This window comes from Microcaecilia unicolor, chromosome 4 (genome assembly GCF_901765095.1).
Source record: "Microcaecilia unicolor chromosome 4, aMicUni1.1, whole genome shotgun sequence".
Lineage (NCBI taxonomy): Eukaryota > Metazoa > Chordata > Amphibia > Gymnophiona > Siphonopidae > Microcaecilia > Microcaecilia unicolor.
In genome coordinates this window covers 211426215-211443860 of record NC_044034.1, presented here as the reverse complement: position 1 = coordinate 211443860, position 17646 = coordinate 211426215, and the positions used below count along the sequence as shown (strand labels likewise).

Below are 17646 nucleotides of genomic sequence, written 5' to 3'. Positions count from 1 at the left end.
GGGAAGCTTGCCAGGTGCCCTTGGCCTGGATTGGCCGCTGTCGTGGACAGGATGCTGGGCTCGATGGACCCTTGGTCTTTTCCCAGTGTGGCATTACTTATGTACTTATGTACTCCAACTCCTACATAAGTACATAAGTATTAACATACTGGGACAGACCGAAGGTCCATCAAACCCAGCATGCTGTTTCCAACAGTGGCCAATCCAGGCCACAAGTACCTGGAAAGATTCCAAAACAGTACAATAAATTTTATGCTGCTTATTCTAGAAATAAGCAGTGGATTTTCTCCGTCCATTTTAATAATGGCCTATGTACTTTTCCTTTAGGAAGCCATCCAGACCCTTTTAAAAACCTGCTAAACTAACAGCTTTTACTACATTCTCTGGCAATGAATTCCAGAGTTTAATTACACGTTGAGTGAAGAAATATTTTCTCTGATTCGTTTTAAATTTACTACTTTGTAGCTTCATTGCGTGCCCCCTAGTCCTAGTATTTTTGAAAAGAGTAAACAAGTGATTCATGTCTACCTATTCCACTCCACTCATTATTTTATAGACCTCTATCATATCTACCCTCAGCCGTCTTTTCTCCAAGCTGAAGAGCCCTAGCTGCTTTAGCCTTTCCTCATACGGAAGTCATCCCATCTTCTTTATCATTTTCATCACCCTTCTCTGTACCTTTTCTACTTCCACAATATCTTTTTTGAGACCAGAACTGAACACAATATTCAAGGTGCGATCGCACCATGGACCGATACAAAGACATCATTTTTGTTTTCCATTTCTTTCCTAATAATACCTAACATTCTATTTGCTTTGTTAGCTGCCACCGCACACTGAGCAGAGGGTTTCAACGTATCATCAACGATGACGCCTAGATCCCTTTCCTGGTCGGTGACTCCTAATGTGGAACCTTGCATCACATAACTATAATTCAGGTTCCTTTTTCCCATATGCATCACTTTGCACCTGCTCACATTAAACGTCATCTGCCATTTAGACGCCCAGTATCCCAGTCTCGTAAGGTCCTATTGTAATTTTTTACAATCCTCTTGTGATTTAACAACTTTGAATAACTGTGTCATTCGCAAATGTAATTATCTTACTAGTTACTCCCATCTCTGGATTATTTATAAATATGTTAAAAAGCAGCAGTCCCAGTACAGACCCCATGGGAACAGCACTACCTACCCTTCTCCATTGAGAATACTAACAATTTAACTCTACTCTCTGTTTTCTATCTTTTAACCAGTGTTTAATCAACAATAGGACACTACCTTCTATCCCATGACGCTCCAATTTCCTCTGATATTAGGCTTTAAGGGGCCCTTTTACTAAAGAGTTGCTGCTTGGCAACCCAGAACTACCGCCAGCCCAATGCAGGTATCATTATCCACGTAGAAGGCTGGTTTAAGCATGTAAATAGACATTCAGACCCAGTTATGGAACAGAAATGGTCCTCGTATCCCTGATAAATAATCTTCACAGAAACCGAGACAGGGGTTTCGCCTCGATATTAGTATTGCTTGATTTCTCTGCAGCTTTTGACACTGTGGATCATGATATCATGCTAGCACGACTAACAGAAACAGGTGTCAATGGAACAGTACTTGCTTGGTTCAGATCCTATCTATCAGACAGGCAACAATCCATAATGTTTGGCAGCAACTCATCACCACCATGGACACTGACCTACGGGGTACCACAAGGATCGATACTGTCACCTATTCTGTTCAATATCTACCTCAAGCCACTAGCTGAGCTGATTCGGTCAATGGACATTCAGTTCTATATCTATGTGGATGATGTGCAGCTACTCATACCCACTGAACCTGACTTACCTACAGCCTTGAATAAACTGATTATCTGTCTGTCTAACATCAATTCAAGAATGGGCTAAACAAAACAAACTTTGCCTGAACCCAAGTAAAACCAAGATTCTCTGGGTCCCTAACACAAGTGGATACATACCTGACATCAAAATCCCTTTTGGGAAGTATGAACTTCACCTCAAATCACAAGTCAGGAACCTTGGAATACAGCTAGATTCAACACTTACTCTGATTCCCCAAATCAAAGAAACCTTCAAGAGCTGCTTCTACTATTTGCGACAGCTACGCTGCTTACATACTATACAATGGTCTGACTACAAAGGGCCTGCACCAGCTCCAGTTGATTCAGAATGCAGCAGCAAGACTCATAGAAGGTTGCAAGCGACGTGGCCACATCACACCATTTTTGCAAAAACGTCATTGGCTACCAGTACAGTACCGGGCTAAATTTAAAACTCTATGTCTGATCTTCAAGGCCCTGAAAGGAAATGGCCCTGAGTATCTAAAGAATAGGATGATCCTCCACACACCGCCAAGGACACTAAGGTCCTCCCAAAGACTTTCACTAACTACACCCTCTCCGAAAGACATTACACGATGTGATACCCACAAGCGAGCCTTCTCCGGAGTAGCCCCCACACTCTGGAATGCATTGCCTGAAAGGGTCCGCTTAACACAAGACTATCTCTACTTCAGGAAACAGGTGAAAGCTTGGCTCTTCAACCAACCCTTTAATGGAAGAAGTAACTAACTTGTAGGTCTCACTCACACACACAAGGAGTGACTCAGGCTGCACATACTGCAGCGGGACATGTTTATCCACTCCTCCATGTGCAACTTTCTTCAAATCAGTCACCTTACTTTCTAATTCTTCCTACTTTCTTACCCATCTATATGTTACAACTTTGCCTTACCCTTCACTACCAATTATAATGTTCTATTATGTATTGTGTTGACATTGCTAGTATACCATGCCATACTTTGTATTGTTTTTGAATATTTTTACTGCTGTAATTGCCAATTGCTTCTGTTTGATCTATTCTTACTGTACACCGCCTTGAGTGAACTCCTTCAAAAAGGCGGTAAATAAATCCTAATAAATAAATACATAAATTATAGGAATTTGTAGCCATGCTAAAAAAACAACAACTCTATTTACATTCCTGCAGCATACACAAATTCCAAGGGGTCATCTCTTGAGAATGGTTTGGGCAGACCTTAACAGTGTAACATAAAAATTGATTTTTATGTATTGTCACAACCTAAAGCTCAGGAAGATTTACAATATAAAAAAGTCTCTGGCCTTACAAGACTGCAAATGACAATAAGTAATACAAAATTAATACACATATTATTTCCTGATTTGCAATGGCAATATACATATACCTCAAAAAAAATCTCCCCACTGATACTTACACCTGCTAGGAGTTCCCAGATGTCAGCTAACTGCTCAATTGGCTTTGGGGTTTGGAAAAGAGATTGAAGATTAATTGTGTTCATCTCTAGTGTTTATAGCCACTAGAGATGAACACAATTAATCTTCAATCTCTAGTGTTTACAGTCACTTACAAAAAATTGAGGGTTTTAGCTCAGTTTCATGCAGTTGTGTAAAATAGGATACTTATACATGTAAGTGGGATATACTTAAACACATAGGGGATTGATTTTATAATATGATGCCAAAGGGGCCCTTTTACTAAGCTGTGGTAAAAGGGGCCCTGCACTAGCGACGGTGGTCATTTTTCCCACGTACTGAGGTCCCATTTTACCACAGCGGGTAAAAAGGTCAAAAAAAGACATGGCCCTGCGTTAAGACTGCTCTTACTGTGTGACCATGTGGGGGGAGCACTTACCGCCACTCACTGAGGTGGCAGTAAGGGCTCCCACGCTAACCTGGCGGTAACCGGGCAGTGCACAGTGCTGCCTGATTACCGCTAGGTAACCCCCTTCGGAAATATTTTTCAAATATTTCTGCTTGTACCAGAAATGTTGTGCGCTGGGGGTGGAACTACCGCCGGCGCCCATGTTGGGCTTACCGCCACTTAGTAAAAGGGCCCCTAAGTGAGAAATCCAAACAGGAGTCTATTTTAAATCTATTTCATAAAATGGTTTGCGGTTTATATACTTAATATACCACTATTTCACGCAAAGCACAGCAAAGTGGTTTACAATTAAAATCATTAAAATAGGAAATCCATTCACAATAGGAAAGAATGCAAACAACCTAAAAGTAGACACACAGAAGTCATAAATTCTCCAACAGCAATCCTCAGTAATCAATCAACCAGTCCTTATTTATTCTAACCAACAGGGCACACTGCCTGCCAGCATCTCCAGGCTTACGAGAGAGTAATATTAAACGCAAGATAATAAAGGAGTTTTCAAAGCAGACCTAAATTTTAGAAATGACAACTCTAAACACAAAGGGCAAGGGCAGTACAGTAAAAAGCATGATGTCTGGTGGAATCCAATCTAGCCACGTGCCTTTATGAAACAGGCTCCCAGATCCAGATCCGACTGTGCACATATGCCCATGCATAAATTTACACCTGATCAAAAGTTGATGTAAATGTGTGCATGCACTCTATCCCCTGGATTCTATACATGGTGCCCACAATTGAGTAACAAGCCAATTAACATCAATAACTGTGTGCTAACAACCAATTATTGATATTAATTGGCACTCATTAAAATTTGTGCATGCCTCTGGCTGCACGCTATCTATAAGGCATGGTGCCAAACTCTACTAGCACATAACTCAAAAGGAAGCATGGCCATGGGCATGTCAGGGGCATTCCAAAAAGTTGTGGGCAGAATTACAGAATACGGCTTCAACGCTCCCAACCTGGGCACCAGCATTTACATAAGGTTTCAACGGGCAGGAATCAGCACTATGGGGGAGATTCTATGTATGGTACCTAATAAATCGGCGTGGAAATCAGTGTCGACTAAGCGTATTCTGTAAGTGGCACCTAGATTTAGGCGCGGTATATAGAATACGCTTAGTTGATATCTCAGCACCTAAAACTGCGCCTCTACTAGCACCAATGAAAATATGGCGTAAATCTCGGTGCATAGATTTAGGCACACTAGGCCATATTCTATAACTGCGCACATAAACTTTGGAATGCCCATGAAATTCCCATTTTCCCACCCATAACCAGGCCCCTTTTTGCCTGTGCATGTTAGAAGTTAGGCGCACTGCATTACAGAATGCGCTTAGCGAGTTGCGTGTGTTGTCATGTTTATGACTGTTTTCCTGGTTTGTGCTCCCCTCGCCCTCTGGTGGCCAGTACCAGTGACTGCTATAGACTAGCTGTTGCTGTTTACCCAAGCCTGTGTCGGAGGCCGGTCCGGATCTTCCTGTCTGCCAAAATTGCTTGCCTTGTTTGTTCATAAGCAGCACCCGTACTTGTCTTGGGATTCCTGCAGTTGAGCCTCAGCAGGTGATGGTCTTTATTAAGCACCTGTGGGCTTTGCTACTTTGCCTTTGCATTGCCAAAGGTCTCTGGGTGAGTTGGTCTGCTCTGTTGCACTTCTGCCTAGTTTAGCTTCTTGTCTAAATTCCTTGTCTGGTTCTTGTTCAGTCTGTGTTGGTTAGCTTAAATTTTATTACTTCCTAGTCTTGTTTCTTGTCTGTTTGTCTTGCCTGGTTCCTGTTCAGTCTGTGTGTAGTTTAGCTTTTAGCATTTTGATTGTTTCTCTCCTAGTGGCTGCTTGACAGCTTTCAGTCCCTGTTCCTTAGTCTGTCTGTTTTCTGCCTAGTGTTGTGTTATTTGTCAGTGAGTCCTGGCCTAGTATTCTGCCTTGCCTCTCATGTTTATTCCTTTCCCCTCTGAACCCTAACTCTGCTTCAATCTAGCTTGTTCCTGTACCATGTGTCTTGTGTGGAATCCTGAAGTCCTGCAGGCCGCCTGCACCTAGGGGCTCAACCTCTGGGGAATGGCGGCCAACACAGGTGAAGTCCAGTTGGTCCAGTCCTGTCTTTCCAGCTTTGCTTGCCTACAGCTTAGTTCCACTCCAATCTCTAGTCCTGTGTGTTCTTGCCTTGTTTGTCTGCATCTGCAGCTCCTGTCTTTGTTTGTTTGGTAATCCAGTTCTGGTTGGGGGGTTTTGCCTGCTGCTGCCGCTTTACGGCAGTAGCCCAAGGGCTCACGTTTATCCCAATGTCAGAGAAGCCAGAGATCGTGACATGCGTAAATTCTAATTATTGCCAATTAGTGCTCATTATTGCTTAAGAGCTGTTATCAATGCTGATTAGCTCGTTAAGTCAATTAAGTTATGCATGCTGTTAAAGATTATGATAGGATTTCGGCGCGAATCTCTAGGTGTGCTACATAGAATCCAGGGGTAAATGTGATTCTATAAAGGGTGTATGCCATTTATAGAATCACACTTAGTGCCAATATTTTTCAGCGCAACTCCACCTTCACTCCACCCAAACTACGCCCCCAGGAATGTCGATGAGCAGACTACATAGCAACATAGTAGATGGTGGCAGATAAAGACCTATACAGCCCATTCAGTCTTCCCAACAAGATAAACTCATAGTATAAGGTATGATGTGATACTACATATGTATACTTGATGTTGATTTGTACGTCCCATCCAGTCTGCCCAACAAGACAAACATACGTACAAGCAAACACACACTTTTCATGCACGTACTATTTGGACGCATATGCAGTTGAGCAATTTTATAAAAGCTCCTTTTTCTGTATAAAACAGGTATTAAACACAGAAAAAGTTTTTTTTTTTTTTTTTTTTAATTATATTTTTATTAAAGATTTTGCCTTACATAGAATGCAAAAGTAAACACATAATCAAACAAAACCTCCCTTAAAAAAAAAAAAAATTCGTTATTAAAAGGCAATACCTGGAGACAAATTGCAGAGTTACACAAGTTCAAGTTCAAGGCATGCTATGTGGCTCCTGACAAAAAAGGTCTAAACGAGCCCAGGTCTTCAAAACAGACCTAATATTTCGGCGTCTATGAGCCAAAATTATTTCATATTTTCTGATCACGCATACATAACTCCACCATTCATTATAATTCAGGTACACATTATTTTTCCAATTGGAGACAATTAAATGTAAGGCAACAGCTAGCAGTATGTTATACAATTTCTTATCAAACTCCAAAAGAGGGATAGTAGGACAAGAAAAAGTTTAATAAAATTAACCTGCTAGTAACAAAATCTACAGCTAAAAGCTCTTTTCACTGTATAAAACGGGCATTAAACATAGAAAAAGCTTTATACAATTAGCCTGCTGGTAGCAAAATCTACTGCTTGCAAGTGTAAGTGCTGGTATACAAAAACCCTTTGAGATGTAGCTGTGTCTTTAACCTTTTTTTAATGAAATGCCTGTTCCTGTTGTACGTGCTATCAAATATATAATACTTTTCTGGTAGCATTATGGACTGGATTCAGTAAATGGTGTCCAAATTTGGGCACCGGAAAAAATCAGCGCAGAGAACTATTCTGTAATGAACACTCCACATTGAGCGTTCCTCATATAATAGCACTTTCAGCCCATTTCTCCACCCGAATTTGGACACCAGTATTTACACCAGCTTTCACTTAGCTTGAATATATCCACTCCAGGTGGTTTGCTCTGTCCGACATGACATCATGTTTTGCCAAAGAGATAAGTCAGTCATCCATGGTGGCACTGTGTGTTTCTGATCCGACTAAAGTTTTGGGACTGAAGTTGTTTAATTCAATTACTAATATAAAGTGAGAAGTTTATATAATAACAAAAAAATATTTTTCAGACGCACGCCATAAATGAAATTACCGCAAGCGCCACGTGGTAGCCAGGTGGTAACTCCATTTTGGTGTGCACGTAGACGCTTACACGGCTTAGTAAAAGGGCCCCAGAGTTCCTTAGCGTCCCTTCGGACTGACACAGCTGGACTGATGGGTTTTGCATGCCTTCCAGCAGGTGGAGACTGGCAACAATGATTCTAGAGAAAGCCAATCAGATCCCAGCCTAGCCCTCTCAATTCTCAGTATTCTCAGTCTTCAGCAGGTGGAAGACGTGGTGAGCCCTTCAGCCTCAATTTTATTTCTTTTCTCTAATTCTAATTGTAAACTTTCTATTTCTCTCTGTGCACCACTGGGATTAAGGGCTGGCAGAGGCTGAGACCCAGGGGGGTTTCTTTCACCTCAGAACTGCCCACTCCGGGTGGCTGGGTCCCTCCTCTCTATTTCACTCCGAGCCTTCCTTCAGCTTGCTCTAGCTAATTATAGTTTGGAGGCTGGTCTGCACCTCTTCATTGGAAGGGTGTGCTAGAACCGCGGGGAGCAGCCACATTTGCAGAGGTTTACAAAAAAAAAAAGGGAGAGATTTTTTTTAATTGAAGAGCACTGCAGCAGTATTTTAAAACAAATAAGAAAGACCAGCGTGAACCCGCTTGCATTTCTCTACTTTGTCAGCAGGCTATCACCTTCAGGCCTTCCTGCAGGTATGAACTCGGCTGACCCTGGAAGGGCCCTTCCCTGGACACAGTACTCCCAGAAGCAGACTCCAAAAATATGCTTAAAACCACTTTATTCCATCAGCAAGGCCAAGACATTTCCTCTTCCAGACACAATCCTTGGTTACAGGACATATCACCCCTTGTTCCTTCCCCCCACCGGCCACAGTTTCTGGATACAGTTTAAATCATTCACTGCTTCCCCAGCATGGCCTGATTCCTGGACACAGTTTTAAATCACTCACTGTTTCTCCAGCATGGCAGTGTTCTGAACACAGTTCAAGTCACTCACTGTTTCCCCAGCATGGCACTACTTCTGGACACAGTTTAAATTACTCACTGCTTCCTACCATGGCATGACTTCTGGACACAGTTTAAATCATTCACTGCTTCCCCAGCATGGCCACGTTCCTGGACACAGTTCAAGTCAGCCAGGTCTGACTTCTGGCCACAGCTGAAATCATTCTCTGCTTTACAGCATGGCACCTCTCTCCCCCTTGAGTGGAACAGCTGCTTAACTTTTCCTCCAAGCTTTCTCCAGCCTTGAAGAAGGTTTGTTATGAAGCCTTTCAACTTCTTCCCTTGTACCTGAGCTAGAGCAACAATCTCCATGCGCTCACTTCCCCAGTCATCTTGGGCTTGGATCTCCTCTCCGACCTTTTTCTCCACCTTCTCTCCCTTTATGGTCCCCAGCTGGTCCTCTCGCTCATGATTATTCTTCCTCAACCAATCCCCCCTCCTCTCCCTCGGGATCCTGGGACTTGTAGTTCCCTTGCTGCTCCCTTTGCTTGCCCCCAGGGCTTTGCAGGGGTTCTTGGGAACTGCAGTCCTTCCCCCTTCTCCGGCTCTTGGGAAACTTATGCCTCCATGGGGGTGTGGCTTCCCAGCCCCTAGGATCCTGGGACTTGTAGTTGGAATCCCGGGTATGAAACCTACCCATCTTGCTCCTCTCCCGGATCCCTTCTTCCTTGACCCTCAGGGGTTCCTCACACCTTCCTATTTTGTCTGGCTGTTCCTCGAGGCATTAGAGCACACTTTGCTATTAAAAATGTCTTCTTAGTTGAAGCGTCGCGCTGTGTGTCAGTGCCAGGGTGTCTCAGCGGATGGGGTGTGAAATATCTGTACTGCATCAGAGTCGGAGTGTCCGCCGGTGTTTTTGGTCGCAGGTACGAGCGCCTCCGATCCTCCTTCTGTTTCGGCAGTTCCTTTGGAGTCAGCAGCGGTTTCGGTGGCGTTGCCCATTTTCGCGGGAACATCCACCATTTTAGAATCCCTTTCCTCTTCAGAGCAGCCAGCTGCACATGGCGAGGCACAGGTGCAGTTAGGGCCTGATTCAGCGAGGCAGCAGGAAGGAGCCCCTGTGGAGGTGTTTCCTCCAGAGTTCGTTTTAGCTATGTACAGAGCTTATTTACCGCGCAATTCCTCTTCTCAGCCCTCTTTTTCTGTGGACCCAGCGCACAGGACTTTTTCTCTGCCAAAAGATTTAGGGTTTCTTGGGAGGATCAAGAGACGGTGGATCCCATTAGCTCTGCCTCCCTGTTTTTCACAAAGAGGACTTACAAGAGTTGATTTCTCTAGTGGCTACGACATTAAAATTTGAGGAGACTTGCGCACTCCATGGTTCGTCTCTACCCTATTCCAGAACAGGACAGGGATTGGCTCAAGCCTCCTGTGGTGGATGCTGTGGTGTCATTGGTTACCAAGAAAAGCACGGTCTCTGTGGATGGGGGTACGGCTCTGAAGGATCCACACAGCCATTGCCTGGAAACTCTGTTAAAGAGTATGATGTTTCAGCTTTGGCTATTCAGGAGGCGATTTCAGGAGCGCTAGTAGCCCAAGCGTGTTTCCGTTGGTTGGAACATGTGCTTAATAGAGAAGGATGATTTCACTTTAATTGATCAAGAAGTTGCCAAAATTGAGACGGGTTCTGCTTTTCTTTCAGATACTCTGTATGATTTGCTTAGGGCTTCAGCTAAGTCCATGATTTTGGCTCAGAAGATGGTCAGCGGATGCTGCTTCTAAATCCAAATTGAGTAAGTTCCCTTTTCGGGGGTATCTTCTGTTTGGAGATAAATTGGACAAGCTGGTGAAGAGTTTAGGCGATACCAAAGTCCCTCGACTTCCAGACGACCAACCGTGAGTCGTTGGCCAGGGCTTTGTTACAGCTAGAGGTCAGGGGTGAGAGGTTTGGAGGTTTTGCCCAGGCACAGGTGCTCATTACCTTGGAAAAGGTACGGGGAGCTGTGGCTAGGCCGAAAGGCAAGGCCCGAAACTGGAAATGTTGTCCCAGCACCGCAAACTGGAGAAATCACTGATGCGGGGGCCAAATAGGAATGTGCAAATATGCTTCTTTTAGGTCCAGAGACGTGAGAACCTGTCACGTCTCTCACGCTTGCCGCGCTCTCGAGGACCTTGGCATACCTTCAGGCTTCTTCCCCGGAAGCGCGGGGTTTGTGAGTCCTTTAGGCAAAATCACCTTCCAGGTAGAGAGGAGATAAGACTGGACCGGAACTCCGGACTGGAGTTCTACACCGGAACACTCGGAACTGGAACGCACCGGACGGGTGCGCACTGGAGTGGGGCCCACTGGACTGGACACCCTGGAGTGGCCCCACTGGACTGAAACATACAGGAGTGAAACCCGCTGGACTGGAACACACTGGAGCGGACCCCGCGGAACTGGAACACCCTGGACCTAGGCTTCACCTACACTTGACTGCCTTCCCCCTCGGGTTGAGCCCTCAGGTTCTGGCAGCCGGTAGGACTTACAGGAACAGCAGGAATGAAGGTCCAGGGGTGCCCCCTGGCCCCTAGGCGAAGGCAAGGCAGACAAGCAGGGTCTGTCCGGGTTCTGGCAGTCGGCAGGATTCAACACTGTCTCTGGAGGTGGCTAGCAGGACGGCTAGCTGAAGTCACTGTCTCCGCAGGAGGGCTAGCAGGACGGCTAGCAGGAGATGCAACACTTGTCTCTGGAGGTGGCTAGCAGGACGGCTAGCTGAAGTCACTGTCTCCACAGGAGGGCTAGCAGGACGGCTAGCAGGAGATGCAACACTTGTCTCTGGAGGTGGCTAGCAGGACGGCTAGCTGAAGTCACTGTCTCCGCAGGAGGGCTAGCAGGACGGCTAGCAGGAGATGCAACACTGTCTCTGGAGGTGGCTAGCAGGACGGCTAGCGGAAGTCACTGTCTCCGCAGGAGGGCTAGCAGGACGGCTAGCAGGAGATGCAACACTGTCTCTGGAGGTGGCTAGCAGGACGGCTAGCTGAAGTCACTGTCTCCGCAGGAGGGCTAGCAGGACGGCTAGCTGAACGGAACACAGTCTTGGGATAGTGGCTAGCAAGGGCGGCTAGTCTAACACTAGGAACAAACACAGTCTTGGGATAGTGACTAGCGAGGGCGGCCAGTCTAACACTAGGGACAAACACAGTCTAGGGATAGTGACTAGCAAAAGCGGCTAGTCTAACACTAGGGACGAACACAGTCTCGGGATAGTGACTAGCAAGGGCGGCCAGTCTAACACTAGGAACAAACACAGTCTTGGGATAGTGACTAGCAAGGGCGGCTAGTCTAACACTAAACAACCACAGTGAACTAGTAGAGCTATGCACAGGCTACAAGCCACACGGTGCCTAAGCTGGCTAGTCTATCACTGGAAACAAACACAGAGAACTAGCAGAGCTATGCACAGGCCACAAGCCAGACGGTGCCTAAGCTACTAGTCATGCACTGGAAACAAACACAGAGAACTAGTAGAGCTATGCACAGGCAACAAGCCAGACGGTGCCTAAGCTAACTAGTCATACACTGGAAACAAACACAGAGAACTAGCAGAGCTATGCACAGGCAACAAGCCAGACGGTGCCTAAGCTAACTAGTCATACACTGGAAACAAACACAGAGAACTAGCAGAGCTATGCACAGGCTTACAAGCCAGACGGTGCCTAAGCTAGCTAGTATGAACAAACATAGAACTCACTCAGAGCAAACACTGAAACTGTGTACAGAGCACTCTATACAGCAGGACCTTTAGATGAGATGCAAAGGCCAGGACTGTAGTCTCCAAGTGACTAATAAAGCCCTCAACACCAGAGCTACAGCTGCAGCAATCACCTTGCAACCAAACAGAGGCTTGACACTCAGAGCAGTCATCCCATAGGAAGAAACAGCGGGAGCCATCTTGGATACTGGCAGAGAGGAAGAGGCGGCAGCCATCTTGGAAGAGGCATAGCCCACACAGGTGAGGTTCAGTAAGGCAATCAGCACACAGAGCCAGAAAGAACCTAAGACAGACACAGACACAGAGACAAGCAGAAGCCAGCACAGACACTGACTCCCAGAAACAGGGTAAGTCTGAGGGTTGTCACGGCCACGGACGGGACAGAAACTCTCCTGGCTGTACCGCCGTAATGACGGAGTGCAGGGTTTCCATGCGAAAATGTCGTACTCTTAGGGCCTCGTTGACTCTTCGCAAGCCGAGGATCGGTCTGAAAGACCCGCCTTTTCGAGGCACGACAAAATAAATGGTATAGCAGCCGCAGCCGCGTTCGGCGGGAGGCACCGGGATCACCGCTCCGAGGTGCAGCAAGACTTGCAAGGTCTCCTCTACCGCCGCCCGTTTTACGGCAGTGCCGCATCGGGACTCCACAAACACGTCTCTCACCGGGGCACCGAATTCCAATCGGTAACCTTCTCTGATCAGGTCCAGGACCCACTGATCCGAGGTAATCTTGGTCCACTCCTCTAGAAAGAGGGAAAGCCGTCCTCCTACTGCAGGAATCGAGGAGTGGACCGGTGTCCCATCATTGTGGAGGACGCCCCTGAACTCCAGGCCGAGACCCGGCCGCTGCGGAGCGTTTGTCCGAGCGAAAGGAGTTCCTCTGCTGAAAATGGCCACGTTGAGAAAACCCAGCAGAGCGCCCCGGGCGATACCTACGAGCTTCACGGAAGCGAGGTCTAGAGGAGGAGGGAAACATAGAACCCTTGGAAGAAGGCCTCGGTCTATCCTCAGGTAACCGCTGGGGCTTAGAGTCCCCTAGGTCTTTAACAATCTTCTCCAAATCCTCTCCAAATAACAGGAGGCCCCGAAAGGGTAACCTCACCAGCCTTTGCTTAGAGGCCATGTCAGTCGCCCAATGCCGTAGCCAAAGAAGGCGGCGGGCAGAAACCGCCACAGACATCTGTTTAGCCGAAGCTCTGACCAGATCATAAAGGGCGTCAGCCAAAAATGACAGGGCCGACTCCATCCACGGGGCAACCTCAGAGAGGGATCCCGCCCCATCCGCGGGCTGTTCCACCGCCTGTTGTAACCAGGAAAGACAAGCCCAGGCTGCATAGGAACTGCAAATAGACGCCCTTAAGTCAAGGCCCGCAATTTCAAAGGGCCGCTTCAGCGCTGATTCCAGCCGCCAGTCCTGCATGTCTTTCAAAGTGACCCCTCCCTCTACTGGGAGAGTGGTCTTTTTAGTCACCGCCGTGACCAACGCATCCACTTTAGGCATCCCCAAAGGGGCTAAGTGCTCCTCACGCAGAGGGTAAAGCCCTGGCCACTTTCAAAGGCCCATCGGGGTCAGACCATTGAGCTGAAATAAGCTCTTGGATGGAGTCATGTACAGGAAAGGCCCAAGTAGGCTTCTTAGTATGCGACATCCTAAGATTAACAGAGGAGGCATCGCCCTCGGCAGGATCATCAATCGAGAGGGCCTGAAAGGCATCAGTAATGAGAGCTGGCAGCTCGTCACGGTGGAAAATCTGAACCGCATTGGGATCATCCGAATCCAGTGGCAAACAGGCACCCTCATCTGGATCATCCATCCATGAGGGCCTGCCAGATCCCTCAGACTCCCCACAGCCTGACCACGGGGTGGGGGGGGGGGGAGGAGGTGCACCACTTTCAGACGGGGAATTTACCCATCTACGTTTAGCGTCCTTCCAACGCTCGGGGGAAGAAAAAACCTCTGTAGCCAGCCCTGGGCCATCAACACCCGGGGGGGGGGGAACCAGAATGCAATGCAATGTCAGACACCTGCAGCAGAGCTCTTTTCAGCATGAAGGCTGAAACTCAGGGGAGAAAAACTCACCCTGACCCTCCGCCTCCGAATTAGGAGAAACGGATGTTGGAGCTCCTCTGGCAGCCTCTAAATGAGGCGTCCCCCTACACTCAGACTCCTCCGCAACCACGAGGGTCGAGACATGCGGCGCTTCCAAAATGGCGCCCGCTGCCAGCTCCATCGAGCGGGAAGAATCAGCACTCGGCATGCTCGTACTAGCGCGAGTGTCTAAGGAGCACGTTTTGCACAGCCCCGGTGCTGATCTGCACTTACCACAACGGGAACAGTGCTTAACTCCCTCAGCAGCCATCGCCCGCCTGGACGGAAATATAGCAATAAAATGGCGGCTTTGCGCCAAAACTTACCCTGTTCGGAACGGCGTCCACGGGACCTCCCCGGAGGAGCTGAGCACCACTCTCACCTCAGAAGACCGAGTCAACAAGCTCCGGTCAAGCTGCACAGAACCAGAATCTCTGGAAAAAGCCTCAGAAATAGCAACGATGTACAAGCGCGCACCTTTTTTTTTTAACGCTGTGAGGAAAGTTGGAGGCAGGCAGTAACAGAGGGACTTCGGGAGGAGGGGGGAATGGGTAAGGCAGGGAAAGGGCGAACCTATATGCCTTTAAAGTGGGCACCACCAGCCACAACACCCCTGCTCAACTGGCAAAGTACAGGAGCCACCCCAGGCAGAAATCCAGGAGCTGATCAAGCTATGTCTACACCTGCTGGGAGATAGAGAAATACTGAAGGCAGTTGGGGCTAGCCGTCCAATGGTCACTATGGTTCTTCAGTGTTCTCTATCTCCACCTTCTGGTAGGCGGATACAACCCATCATTTAATGGATTCATCTGCTGCTGATGACAAGGAATATAGTATTTTTGGTCTTATTCACCATCCCTTTCCTAATAATTCCTAGCATCCTGTTTTTTGCCTGCCACCTAACACTGAGCAGAAGATTTCAGCATATTACCTATAACAACACCTAGATCTTTTTCTTGACTGCTGACCCCCAAGGTGGACCCTAACATCAGGTAACTATGATTCGGATTATTCTTTCCAATGTGTATCACCTTGCATTTGTCCACATTAAATTTCATCTGCCATTTGGATGCCCAGTCTTCCAGTTTCCTAAGGTCTTCCTGCAATATTTCACAGTCCACACAGGTTTTAACAACCAATCTAGGTGTGCGCATTACACCAGCTCTAAGGCTGACATTTAAGTGCTCTTGCATACAAACATATGCACGTATTTAATTGGCTACACTAGTATTCTTTAAAGAAAAGTCAGCGCCTACTTTTCTGAATAGAATAGGGTCTAAATAGGTGCATTCTTGGTGACTAAATACACATGCTCTCTTACAGAATTGCCCTCTTGTTCCCTTTTAAAAATAAAAGTAAAAATAAAGGTAATTAAAGATAAAAATAATTTATGTTTATTCACTAGCAATGTACATAAGCAAAACATTTTTGCATTTTTCAGATTTTTCCTTGCTTTTCTGGAATTTCTTTTTGGTTTCTTTCAGACATTCATTTTAATAAAAAAACAAAACTTTTGCACTCATCAGAACTTTTTAAAACATGTAAATCAACTGTATGCACATTAATTCACAGGTTAATGTAAATTAAATCAATCTTTCAAAGGCTCACTAATGAACTAAATACAGGCTAACGGAGTGAGGGAGTGGTGGTTAGAGCAATGGGTTGAAAACAAGGGAAGCCAGAGTTCAAATCCCACTCACAATCTTTGGGACCTTGGCCACCTCACTTCATCTTCCATTGCCTCAGGTACAAACTTAAGGGCCGATGTAATGAAGTTCATGCAGGCTTAGTGTCGCTTATGCCCACAATTTTCTGGGTGCATATTGCCCAAAGGAGTTTTGCACACGAGATAACCCTGCATAATGCCTTACATTAGATACCAGTGCACAGCTTATTTAAAACCACAGTAATGAGGCCAATTAGTTATTCTGCATTGATACAGAGAAGTAGTGCACACAAGACTTAAGACTTAAAGGGAGCTTAATGCTGGGGCTTTAATGTCATATCTGAGGAAGCATAGAAGGGTTAACTCATTCTTTTTCAGTAGCATCTGCAAGGATTTAATGCTTGACTGCTCTTCTTTTACCTGCACACATAAGGGACCCACAAACTCTTTTGTGGTCTCCATGAAGAATAAGGGTAAAAGAAAATTTTTTAATCAGTTGCACATAGGTCTGAGCACTATAAAATTGTCTTGGCACACATCTGCATATGTGCTAGAATGCTATTCTGCACATAAATACTGGCATAGTAACAATTCTGTGCATAGAATAGCATTCCCATACAAGGGCAGATATGTGCCGATACACTTTTCTGCTCACACACGCAGACAGAACTAGCTGCCCTTAGCAAAGAACTTTGGAGCCCACCGTGGGTTTACCGCGTGGGAATATGGAACTACCACCAGCCCAACGCAGGCGCCGGCAGAAGTTCCATCCCCAGCACATGCCATGTCTGGTGCTAAGAAAAATAAGTTCATATTTTTCACCACAGCAGTTACCCGGCAGTAATCACTACCCAGTTACCACCGGGTTAGCACGGGAGCCCTTACCGCCACCTCAATGGGTGGCAGTAAGTGTCCCGTCCCCCCCCCCCCCCCTCCCGCATGCCACACGGTAAGTGCAATCTTACTGCATGGCCATTTCTTTTTCCGGTCTTTTTAACCACTGGGGTAAAAAAGGGACTCAGTGTGTAGCACAACTTAGTAAAATGGCCCCTTTGTGCATATGCATCTGGTGTCCTCTCCCTGGTTAGCACATAAGTTTTGTGCAAATCCTAGTTATATATACCCCCTGATTCTATAAAGGATGCCGAAAATTGCATGTGCAAATTTAGACGTGATCCCGATTTGCAGGTGCAATTTAGTAGGACAACAAGCCAATTAGTGCCAATAGTGGAGGAGTGGCCTAGTGGTTAGGGTGGTGGACTCTGGTCCTTAGGAACTGAGTTCAATTCCCACTTCAGGCACAAGCAGCTCCTTGTGACTCTGGGCAAGTCACTTAACCTTCCATTGCCCCATGTAAGCCACATTGAGCCTGCCATGAGTGGGAAAGTGCGGGGTACAAATGTAACTAAAAAAAATTGACTTTTTAACAAGCAATTATTGGCACTAATTAAATGTAACTGGGTGTTACGCATGTAAAGTTACACACAGGATCTGCGCCTAAACTTTACACATGGCCTAAAAAATGGGGGCATGGAAAGGGGACGGTCATGGGCGTTTTGGGGCGGAACGGGGCATGGCTTTGA

General features: G+C 46.4%; 1 protein-coding gene across 1 annotated transcript in view; it reads right to left on the bottom strand.

The window, feature by feature from the left end:
• B4GALNT4 (beta-1,4-N-acetyl-galactosaminyltransferase 4) overlaps positions 1 to 17646 on the bottom strand; it is a 577155-nt gene that overhangs the window by 286272 nt on the left and 273237 nt on the right. The window contains exon 3 of the mRNA XM_030202455.1: positions 5163 to 5168. Within this exon, the coding sequence (XP_030058315.1) occupies positions 5163 to 5168 (6 nt within the window). The remainder of the gene's footprint in view (positions 1 to 5162; positions 5169 to 17646) is intronic.